The sequence below is a fragment of the Miniopterus schreibersii genome, assembly GCF_964146895.1.
Source record: "Miniopterus schreibersii genome assembly, chromosome: 6".
Lineage (NCBI taxonomy): Eukaryota > Metazoa > Chordata > Mammalia > Chiroptera > Miniopteridae > Miniopterus > Miniopterus schreibersii.
The window spans coordinates 53,262,838-53,275,229 of record NC_138107.1 but is presented as its reverse complement, the minus strand read 5'-3'; the positions used below and the strand labels follow the sequence as shown (position 1 = coordinate 53,275,229).

The following is a 12,392-nucleotide window of genomic DNA, read 5'->3' as shown; positions in this document are numbered from 1 at the left end:
ACTGAAAAAACAAAAGTTTGGGGTTCAATTCCTGGTCAGGGAGCGTACCTAGGTTGTGGATTTGATCCCTGGTCAGGGCATGTATGGGAGGCAACCATCTGATGTTTCTCTCTCACATAGATCTCCCCCCCCCCTTTCTCTCTCTTTCTAAAAATGAATTAAAACATATCTTTGGGTGAAGGTTAAAAAAAAAATTCCAGGCAGTCTGGATTTTTCTCTCTCCCTCATTCCCACTTTACTGACCTCATAAACACATGCTTAATTTACCAAGTAAGTAATTTGACACATAGGTAAGTAAAGTACTTAGTGCTAGAATGTATGTGTGTGTATATACATACATACGAGACATATCTGTAAAGATATAAATATAATCATCAATTTAGAGACTTTATATACATACACAAACAAAGTCTAGTGTTCTTTGGAATTCCTTCATCAGTAACAGTGTTAAAAGCCCTCAACAATGACCAAGTCCCTGTCCCCTGTATCTCTCAGCCTCTATCTTGTACATGGTTGAATATTTCTTCTTCTTCCTTATTATAATAGTACGTATGGAAACTTCTCAATATTTTAATGGTGAATATTGCAGTTCCTCCAGACGACGGGATAGTGTGACTTAGTTTCCCAACAATAGGACTTGAACTGTTTTGCCAGCCCACACCCCGGGTCTCACACACAGCAGGTATCCATACATGTTTGTTCAATAAATGAATGACTCTAGAGCAGTTTCACTCTCACATTCACTTACCTTCCTGAGAGTGGTAGACAGTAACTGAAGACCGCATTTCATAGAAATTTATGAGTATTCTTAAATGTAATTTATTAAATCTCTCAAATACATAAAAGTGAAAATAAAATTCAATTTTGAGAGAAATGGGCACTAAAAGCAAACTTACTAGCTCCTATAAAGACAAAGATCATTTAAGGGGTTTTCATAATTCTTTCACATCCAACTCTCTAGATCCCATTTTTCAAGTCAACAGTGTCTCCTATAAACCTAAAGTATTGGTCACCAGCATTCTTTCCTCTTTCAGGGCTGTGATTAATCTTTATGCAGAGTGAAAATCCGTCACATTTTTCACCCTAGATTCCTTTGCATACTCTGTGAATCATCCCAGCAGCAGGGAGTAAGACTGTGTGGCTTTTTAGAGTAGATTGGAATCAGGTGTAACGAGTTTAGTTAACCCTTTACGGACTGAGTCACTGATTCCCAGCAGAATGATCTCAAGTCAAGAATTCCCAGGAAAGCAAGGTGCCTCATGGACTTCCCTACGCACACAAATTCTTCGTTCCTGCATACTCTCCTTCTCTACAACGGGCTGAGGTGGGGTGCAGATAATCAAAAAGGAGAAATGCTTCCTTCCTGGCTTTTGAGAGGGTGATCGCTCTGAGAGTAAACAGATGAACACATTTCTATTGGATGTGTCTAATCTTTAGCCAGCTACCTCCCACACACACACTCTACCAATGGTTCATTCAGTGACCTTCAGTTTTCCATTGGTGCAGTGAAATATTATGAGCCTTGGGGTCAGAAAGACCTGGGTTTAAATACTGCTCCGTCATTTATTCACTAAATCAGCTTGAACAAGCTACTTTCAGGTTGTGTTCTCTCAAATGCAAATATGGGGAATGCAGAGCTCTATGAAGATTAGCTCTAACAGAGCTATTATTGTGAGGATTAAATGAGACATGCCGAATGTGAAAGCAACTGTCACATACTAGGTACTAGACAATTGTCCATAGCCCTTATCCTATGTATTCTTGACAAAAGTTTATGTTAACCTATAGGAGAGATTAGGATTACCTGGCTGAAAAGAGTCCTTCCCCTCCATTTCTCCACACCACACCCATTTTTCTTAGGAATCATACCCAAGCCCGACAAACTGGCTGTCACTTTTGCTGTTTGTTGATTAGCTATCGAGGGGCATGAAGATAAAAAATGGCACTCCTTTCTATGTAACATCCCTGGCTTTGTAAATTTGTGAAATCATAACCAGGGTATGATTACACACACACACACACACACACACACACGTACACACACAGGCAGCCAGGAATCCAGTAGTGAGCAAGGAAGGTGACACATCAGTTCCTGGGGAGCTTCTCTGCGGGAAGAAAACTCATGATGACGAAGGAGATGAATTCTTCCTGTATCTTCCACAATGACCACCTAGGCCCAAGACTAGTTGTCCCCTGATAGACATAAAAGAGAGGTTTTAAAAAAAGTGAAATCATAGGGGAGGGTATAATTAAATGCCAACAATGCACTAGCTACTAAGACCTCTGGGTCAAAGTGCTTGAAACTTCTCACAGGGTGAGATTAGGACAATCGCAAGATGCAAATTGGAAAAAGTCAGAACTTGGAACAAATGCCAGACATTCAGTCGTACTTGGCTTTTCTCTTGAAAGAAATCCAAAATCTGGTTTTAGACTAGCTTGTTTAGACGTGTTTACCGATTCATCTGGAGAATACCAAGGCTTTTGTTTCCATCCACAGTATGCTCCGATGAAGGGCTCCAGATCGATATCTGAGGCTACTCCAGACACAATTGTTTTGGGTAGACTAAATACTAAAAGGAAATCGTTTTGTAATCTCGCCTTGGAGCAACTATATTTCCTTGTTTTGCAGATAAAAATCCCTTAGTTCATGGGAGCTAACCATTGGAGAAGCAAGCCAACGTATGCAGTGCACTAGAGCCAAGAATGGCTGGCAAGGCCTGAGGGAACCTCCACTGCACAGGTTTGAAAAGGGCCAGCTCTAAGGTCTGCACATGGCATTCATGATAAAGGAAACACTGTATGTCAATGTGAATGTCAACGTTGTGCTTCGATGTCATATCTTTTTCAAACAGCAGATACAAAAACAACCAAGCTGTGCTTTCATAGGATATTTATGAATCTATCAGTATTATAAAAACATTTAAATCATAGATAAAATATATTACATGTCATAGCCCCAGCATTACTTCAAACCCCATAAAGGGAGTTTTTACATGGGTACAATATGGATACACTCTTTAATTATAAAGTGTATATATGACATTTTGGGCATGTGCAAGCTTTATAATTTTTTTGAAAACATGAATTAAGTTATTTTAAAGTGGTTTTTTTGTTTGTTTGTTTTTAGTTAGTAGGTGATGTACTAATTAAGCAGAAACTCTGAAAGTATTCAATATGTTGTAACCAGACTACAGTGTATATACCGGCTGAATACTAGAAACTCAGTCATGGGATCAGACAGTCTCATAGTTGTTGGTTTATGAAACTAGAGGAAGATTTTCAGGGGACTAGTCATCAGGAAGTTATATGAGTCAGTTGGGCTCCTGTCAAAGGTGGGTAGAGGCCAGGAATGGAGAGGTACAGTGTATAATCCAAGAGAACCCAAAAGAACAGCTGACCGGAAACCAGAAAACCTGAGTTTTGGTCCTGCTTCCTCCATCTGCATTGCCTTCACTGAAATTCAGTTTCCTTATCTATAGGACGAGGGTGTGGGCTTACTGTACAGAGTCATCTGGGCCTCAAGTAGGATAAAAATATCAGCAATGGTTTATAATCCTTGAAGTGTAAGGTTAACATAAGGTGCAACTTGTATTTGTTGCCAGGGAATTGTCAATGGTAAATCAGGAAGGAAAACTAAAAGATTCAAGCAGCAGGGCTTCTAAAGACTTAAAGTTAGAGCTGCTCCTAGCCAGAGCAGAAATTATAAATTTTGAGGCCACCTATCTGGCCACTTATCTTTGACCCTGCATTCTGCTGCTTGAGCCAAGACCGCGGGAGAGGAAGGAGGGTGTACAAACTAGGCCCACCTCTGGATATGCTGCTTCCTGACAAAGCTTGAGCAGAGGCCCTGAATTCGGGATCTATACACAGTACTTCTATATATAACATACACTGTAGAATTTCTGCTTTAAAACTAATTTCTTTCTTCCAAGATTTTAATGTGCTTATAGTCCTATGAATTTACATATTTTCTCTCCACTACTTAATATAGAAATTGTCCAGTACCAAAAATTAATTTGATTTTCTCTATATATCATAATTTCTGCTTGTCAAATCTAGAGCCTAAATATACTTAATGTGGGAATATAAAGAAGGCAGATTAACCACAGTGATGTCAATTTTCAGTGATTAACCACAGGACTCAAGACCACCAGTGGGGAATCCCAGCCCTGGCCCTTATGAACTCTGTGATGTTGGTCAAATTACCATACCTCTATGCCTCATTTTCCTCAAAATTGGGATAACAATAGTACTTATCTCACAGGGATGTTATGAATTAACTGCAGTGAGTTAATTTTATAAAGCACTTAGAACAGTGTCTGATACAGTACCTGTTAAGTAAACTGCATCTTTCAATCAAATCTTGATGGAAAACAATGTTTTCATAGACATAGTCAGAAGTTCTTATAAACTAAATGCATCCTCATATCTTATTTATAGCACATGTTATTTTGCCTCTTGACCTCAATTACAAGATATGAACTATCCAGCCAGAAAATTAAAAAAAAAATCAAAACAAAATAAAATATATATATATTTTATATATATTTATGTGTGTGTGTGTGTGTGTATATATATATATATGAGCTTATACTACTGCTTATTTACTACTTTGAAGAAGAAAAAAGAGGTAAATTTTGCATGGTGTCTTTGTGTAACTTATGGCCAGTTCTCATGTTTGGGCTATTGAGATGATCTTCAGGATGCCATAACCCTAACTTCTCATAAATGAGGCTCAGCTAGTGTCACTGGATTGAAATGGCACAAAGCAAGAATAAATACAGCCAGCAGCCAACTCTTTTCACCACAGAATATTATGCCAAGCCTAACAACAACTTACTTTTACTCACTTAATTGCCATCTATGGGAAGGTAAAAAAACAAAAGGCACTTGTAACCTCTGTTTCATTTTTCTGTGTTAGCTACAGGTTCAACCTGAACTCACGTTGTCTATAACTTGCTGGTGAGAGAAGCTGGGGACACCACGAGTGAACTTTGAATTCTCTGTCTCACTTGCATGTCCCAGGGGTCTCCTGACATTTAGTCAAAATAGTCCCTTGTTAGGAAGGGTTTCTGTCATTGCTTCACTTCCAGTGAACAGGCCAACCCAGGAGATGCACTGTGCTGTAAGGACAGCACTAAGCAAGTGTTCATTCTCTAAAATGGAGACTTCTCATAAATCTGAGTCCACAGAGGGAACTATCAACGAGCTAATGAGGCTCATAAAGGGAGCTACAAATGAGCTAATGAGACTCTTAAACTGACTGGCCTTTCTGGCCAAACTCCCCACAAGTATCAGACATTCATATATACTTTCCCTTGAAAACTCACTTCAGGACAAGATATTGAATTCACATTCCAATCCTCTGTGGGGTAAAAGCCCAGAATTCATTTTTCTAAAGTGAATATATGGAAAGACACCTGTTGGGTGTGCCATACATTTTGGTATGAAACTAAAAATAGTTGTTTTTAAACAACCTTACTTTGAGAACATAGGTGATGCTGGAGTCTCCTTGACACAGACTCTAGAACCATTTTGACAAAGATTGAGTAGATACCAAGTAAGCCATGTATCCAAAATAACAACCCTCTTCGGATCTTTAAATCTATTTAAGGAAAGTCAAGAATCGCCCTTTTTAAGTCTATAATTGTAGAGTGTCAACATCATGTTTACCTGTCATCTCAGCCAAGGTTTTCAAACCAGTGTGTCACATTCCAAGCACAATGCTTATTCCTAGGTGCCAAAATATGACAAAAGAATGAAATAATATAATCTCAGGCTTTAGCTATTTTAAGGAACTGAAGAAAATTACTTATGCATAATCTTGAGCAAATGATTCTTTTTATTTGTCTTAAGTGCCACTGTGAAAATACAAGTTTCCATGATTTTCCTTTTGGTCCAGTATTGGGTATAGTTTAAGGTGATCAGAACCTCAAGAAGACCTGGAGCCTTTGGTGATGTCCACATTAGAGAGTAAAATTTCTCATTAATTAGTCAACATGAGTAAAGCTTCTTAATGAGAGAAAAAAATGTTCTGCTTCTTCAGGATAATCCTCCTGACCTCAGTGTATTTGATTAAATTCTCTATTTCTGCACCTAATGCATCATATGCTACTTTATTCATCTTTATCCATAAGCCCCATCCTCCGCTGGACTACAAGCTGCCTAGGGATTACCTCTGATTTCATTGTTCTATTTCCCAGTGCCTGATACAGAATATGTGCTCAGTAAGTGTTTGTTGAACATAAAAAACTTCTCTTAAAAACTTGACTGATGCCCTGGCTGGTGTGGCTCAGTTGGTTGGAGCATCACCCCGTATGCCAGAAGGTGGTGGGCTCAATTCCGGTCAGGGCACATACCCAGGTTGCGGGTTTGATCCGTGGTCAAGGTAAGTATGGGAGGCAACTGATCGATGTTTCTCTCTCACATAAATCTCTCTCTCTCTCTCTCTCTCTCTCTCTCTCTCTCTCCCCCCTCCTCTGTCTCTAAAATCAATTAAAAAATAACTTAAATTTTTAAAAATTATTTCAATAAGATACATTGTACCATAGAATGATCTATCATTAATCCTAGAAAAGCATTTCCATAGGTCAGTTGAATTGCTTTTCATGAACAGGATCTCTAAATCGTCTAAATAATAAGTATAACAGGAAATGGAGGTTAAGCAGTTATTTGATAAAATGTTTCAAGGTAGGCAGAAATGCACACTTCAAATAATCTTCTCACCAGACATGATTTTTTATTAATTAATCACTTTTTTCTACATGGATATTCCTGAAACACAACTGATCTCTTAGGTAAACTCAAATTTTAGGACAGATATGTGTTTTTAATGTTCATAGTAAAATGGGTATTTTGAATGAATATTAGGAATTAGAAAATGAATTTCAATAGTTAATATCTTTGCTACATTGCTTTAATCATTGCCGAATAATAAAGCAGTGATCACTGTATCACCCTTACAAATAAGATTTAAAATTGAATGATAATGAAGGGAAAAGTGAAGCCAAGCCCAGAAGTTCCACAAAAAATCTCCAAAAGCATTTACATCGCTTGCATATGGACTACAGAGACTATGACTAAAAGCAGAGAGTAGATAAAGTGATACAATGACAGAGATAAGTGGCAAAGAACTGTCCGACTCTAAACTTAGGCTCCAAAATCATTTCAAGGGTTTCTCTAGCTTCAAGTACAAAGTTTATGTTTGGCTTCCTAAGACAGATGTATCAAGATGCATAACGGCCACCCTCTATAGACTAACATGCACATCCAGACACTCAAAGGTACTTCAAGGCTGGACAGACCTGAGTACAACTTCTTCTGGGCTTCTGAAGTTGTTTAACTCCACTTACAAAGTAAAAACGTATTTATTAATGCTACCACTGTTACTGTGACAACAACGGCAATTACCGCTATCACTGCCACTGTTACTACTGCTTCCACCTGCTTCTGGCTGGGCCCTGTGCCAGATGTTTTACACAGGTAATATCAAATCCTCACAGAGAAATGCAACTGCTTCTATTTTACAGGTGAGAAAGCTAAGCTAAAGACTGAGGCTTAACGAAACTTAACCAAATGGCAGAGGCAGATTTCAAACTGCCTGTCCAACACCACAGGCTATGAGTGATTTTTATCTTCTCAGGCCCACCCACCACTTGAGTCTGGCTCTCCCTCAGAAAGCATTAATGAATGCTTACTTCTAGGTTTGGGGGTTCAAGTCAGTTCCAAGGCAATCATTTCTAATGTATTGCATTGACCTTTGGCTAAGTGCTCATTTCTAATCAAAACAACACTGGGTGCCTTAATTAGGGAAAATAAAAAGGAAGTACCATTTCCATCATATAGCAGAAAATAAACAATAAAAGTACTGCTCAAAAGGAGGTATAGGCAAGATACTAACAAGAAAAAAGAGAAACAACTCTCATTTCCTGAATGCTTACAATATTCCAGTCACTGTTTTGAGTACTTGACATGCATTAACCTGTTTATTTTCATAACAACCTCTTATTATACCCCTTTTGTGGATGTGAAAACTGAGGTACAAAAAGGTTAATAACTTGCCCAGGATGACATGGCTAAGTATCACCATAAATAGAAGAACAAGGACTTAAGCCCAGATAAAGAAACCACGCTCTGAATAAACTGTTTACAAAATAGAATATAATTCAAAACCCAATAAATGGTAGCGCTGCTAATGGCTACCAAGGAAAGCCTGGCAGCAGCTCACCATGCCCTTTCCACACACACCACTGGGCCCTTTGATGGCAAGAGATCAATGGACTAGATAAGCCATGGGGCTGACCCAGGAGGGCAATGGCTCTATTTCTATGAAAAACGACATATCAACATGTTTACCAAAACCAAGCAGAAGAAAGCCTTTAAGGGTGAATTTTAGGAAGAGAGTCAGCCATATTCAAATTATTTTATGTAAAGAAAGAAAGAGTCATCATTGATTTTTAGAACATCCACACTAAAAGCCACAAATATTTGCAGACTACAGAAATCTGACATCAATACACTTTGAACCATCATTGGAGTGGTAAACTCTTCTAGGAAGAAAAACATTTTTCCCCCCACCTAACCCTGTTTTTTCCATTTCTTCCATTAGATCTTTGCATTTATAATAATGATGCTGATGATGGTTTTACATTTACTGAGTTTCTACTTTGTGCCCAGAAGTGTGATAGAAGTTTTGCATTTAATAACATAAACATTCATATGAAATTTCAGCCCTACAGAGTCATTACTACTACTTTCTCCATTTTCCAGTGGAAGAAATTGAGACTCAGAAAGATGAAGAAAGAAGAAACTTGCCCAAGGTCATACAGCCATTTAATTTTTGTTTGATCTAAAAGCCATAATATGCCCTGGCTGGTATGGCTCAGTTGATCTGGTGTCACCCCGGGCACCAGAAGGTTGCTGGTTTGATTCCTGGTCAGGGTTCATGCTTGGGTTGTGGGCTCAATCCCTGATGGGGGCATGCAGGAGGCAGCCGGTCAACGTTAGAATGCTCTGACCTTGATGTTTCTCTCTCTCTCCCCTTCTCCCTTCCTTTCTCTTAAAAAAAAAAATCAATAGAAACTATTATTTAAAAGCTCGTAATATTAATTGTATACATTCAGAAAATATGTGTGGCCACCTGACTGTCCCATCCTTGTGTAGAAACAAAGGCCACAGTAAGCTCTGCACCTTCTAGCCAAGTTCTACCACCTCCAAGTCCTGCACAGAAATGAAAGGAGCCACACTGGCCAAAGACTGACCAGAAACCTCAGTGCACTTTGACTACTTTCTTTAGACTAGAAGCAGTTATACTCCCTCATAAAAATGATCTAACTAGAAAGGTATCCCAAAGACAGACCCGTATGTTTAATTTTCAGAACATTGCTAGTACAAAGTTCATCATAGTACTGAAGGAAAGAAAAGAGTACTTCAAGACAGAACTAAAATACAAGAGGCTCGAGGAGAGAAACAAAAGCTCCTACTTTAAGTTTTAGTCTAAAGGGTATTTGCATTTGAATAAACTGTCCATAGCTGTGAATGATTACATTTTGATAGCCAGGAAATGATGGGACTAGGTCAGATAAGAACAACCGCTATGGAAATGTTTAAAATATTTACTGAGGTAGTAGGAAAAATACTTCAAAGTTGAGTACATCTTTATTAAGCAACGTATTTTGTTAGAAATTTCAATTCGTAATTAAGCACAGTAAGTCTTTGAATAGATAAAAATATGTTCTATTACAACCGGTTACTACCGTGGATGATAAAATGTGAGAAGAAATAAAATGCCTTCTCTTTTAATACTCTTCTCCCTACCCCCTCACACACACTCAGGCCTCCCTGAACCGCTTGTGCTTCTCGGGAAGTACCTTAACTCTTCCCAGTGTTGGTGGTGCTCAAAATGCAACCTCTGCCTGGAACTCCTTGCTTCTCCCCTCTTCCAATTGGACTAAGCCACTTCAGCCATCCTCCACTAGGAAGCCTTCATGGATTCCTTCCTCTGTGCTAACATCTATCAAAGCATTTATCTCACCGCTTGTTTTTTGGTCTCCACAAGAGACCAAGAATTCTTTGATGACAGAGACCACTCTTATTGTTTTTTATATCCCAGCACTTAGTTAAGGCATTCGATAAAATTTATACTAAATGAATGAAAATATACTGCAAAATTAGGACTTTTTTAGAAATAAAAGGAAAAAGTGTCTAAAATGCACATCTTGCAGAATTTTATTCTGGTCCTCATTGTTTATAAGGGCGTGTTTTAAAAACACACGCAGAAGGAGTTACTTAGCTACCCTTCATTTAAAAAATATCTTATACCTCCAAACCACATAGATACACTGTTACTTCGAACTGATTATTGTTCAACAAATGTATCAATTCAGATAGTATAACTGAATAATTACACATACAGAATAAAGGCACCACAAAATTATGATAAAAATTTAAAAAGCACAATGACAATTACACTTTGACTAGGTGCTGCCTCGTTCTGCCACTGATTCCTATAGGGACAAGCCATTTACCCTTTGGGCTCTACCCATAAAATGGGGGCAACCGTCGCTGCCCCTTCTCCATTCAGGTCCTGTAAGGACGGCGGGGTGCGCCGCAAGAGCGGGGTCTGCGCAGCGAAGGCTCCGTGACCGACCGCGTGGCACAGCCCCCGGGAGAGCCCCTGCGCAGCTCGTCGCGGGAACGAGCCTTCGCTGTCCGGCCTCCTCAGCAGGTCGGGGGTGCGGATCCTTGTGCAAGTTCGTCGACAGCCAAACAGAGCCCGCGTCCGGGGGCCCAAGTTTTCCTCGCGGGGGCTTGGTCTGAACCAGAACCCGCGAGCAACCTGGTCACCCGCAGGGGCCGCGCCCGCGCCCCTCTGGACCCCGTTACCCTCCTGCCAGGAGAACAGGCTCCCGGGCTTTCCTTTGCTCCCCTGGGTGGGGTGGAGCGAGGCCGACGGCGGGGGACGCGAGGGTCGGCGTAGCCGGAGCAGGGAGGGGGGAAGGGGAGCACGGGAGGGGCGACTGGGGGGCCCGGTCGAGGAGCTTACCTGGCCTCGCCGAAGGGCGCCGGGGGCGGGTGCGGAACGAACACCCCACAGTCAGACGGCGGGTGCGGAACGAACACCCCACAGCCAGACGGCGGAGGCTGCTGCTTCTTCTTGGGGCGCCAGATATGGAAAGGGGTGTGCTTCTTGGAGGTCCTGGACGGGCTGGACTCCCCGGGGTCGCCCTGAGGCGGCGGCGACAGTGGCATCTTCTCGCCTGCCCGCTCCGCCCGCTGCTCCGCCGCCCGGCCCTTGTGGAAGAACATACCTGGGCTCCAGCCCGCTGCCTTTACCTGCGCGCCGGCGGTCCCCGCCCCCTGGCAGGGAGGTGAGAGGACCGGGGGAGAGCCGAGGAGCGCGCGGCAGCGCGAGCCCTCCGAGCCCAGGCGGCGGCGCGCCCGCAGCACAGCGCCCCTGCGTGGCGAGGGCGCGCGGCGCCCGCGCAGGTGAGGCGCGCGTCGGGAGCCCCAGGTGCGGCCCAGGCAGTTCCCGCCTCGGGGAGCGCGGCGGCTGCGGGACAGCGACACCTCCTGGCATCCTTGGGAACTGCGTCTCCTGGCGCTGCATTGCCCTCCTCCGGTCTGGGACCCAGAGGGGGACCGATTTCAACATCTCTGGTGCACGTGCCGTCTGCCGCCGGCGGAGTTGTTGACCGCTTGCGACCTGTGCCAGGGTGGAAGGATAAGTGGTTTAGCCATGAGTCCCGCCTGAAGAAGGATGGGAGAGGCTCATCCCATGGACGGGCCACCCCGCAATTAGGACTATTCCCCTCTGGCCTTTGGGTGGCTTGGGCAATATCATGCTGGGTGGCTTCCGTTTCTGTTTGTAAACATGGGTGCCAGCTTCTCATCTCTGCCTTGAAGAGTCTAAATAATTAATTTGTACTTATATCTCATAAAGCACAAAAGGATAAAAAACAGAAGGTAATTAGGCATATTCCCCAGTTCCCAAAGGACTTAATAGGTCCCTCAGAATGAATTAAATGCCAGTCCCACAAGGTTCTCATCATCTGCTTTACTGTTAATGATTTCCTTTATTAATTTCACAACTGTGGTTAAATAGCAAAGACAACTAATATTTAAGCAAAGGAAGCACATGCACAACTGTTTGGGGCATTATTAGGGTATAAAGAGCTCAAGAATCAACCACTGCTTAAAAATTCAATACAGCACAAAGTCCCTCTTCTACCATAATACCTTCTTTCTATCCTCTTGAAAGACTCAGCTCACTCATTCATTGGTTCATTCATTCAGGGAACATTTATTTTTATTTATTTTATATTTACATTTTTATCAAGGTATAACCTACCTACAGTTTAAAAGTGCACAGATCATTAGTCTATAACTCAAAT

General features: G+C 41.5%; 1 protein-coding gene across 1 annotated transcript in view; it reads right to left on the bottom strand.

Annotated features, from left to right (window-relative positions):
• The window catches only part of CRYBG1 (crystallin beta-gamma domain containing 1), a 156,658-nt gene extending 145,382 nt beyond the window's left edge, over positions 1 to 11,276 (bottom strand). Inside the window, exon 1 of the mRNA XM_081141220.1 lies at positions 11,045 to 11,276. Within this exon, the coding sequence (XP_080997346.1) occupies positions 11,045 to 11,250 (206 nt within the window). The 5' untranslated portion in view covers positions 11,251 to 11,276. The remainder of the gene's footprint in view (positions 1 to 11,044) is intronic.
• Positions 11,277 to 12,392: the final 1,116 nt, after the last annotated feature.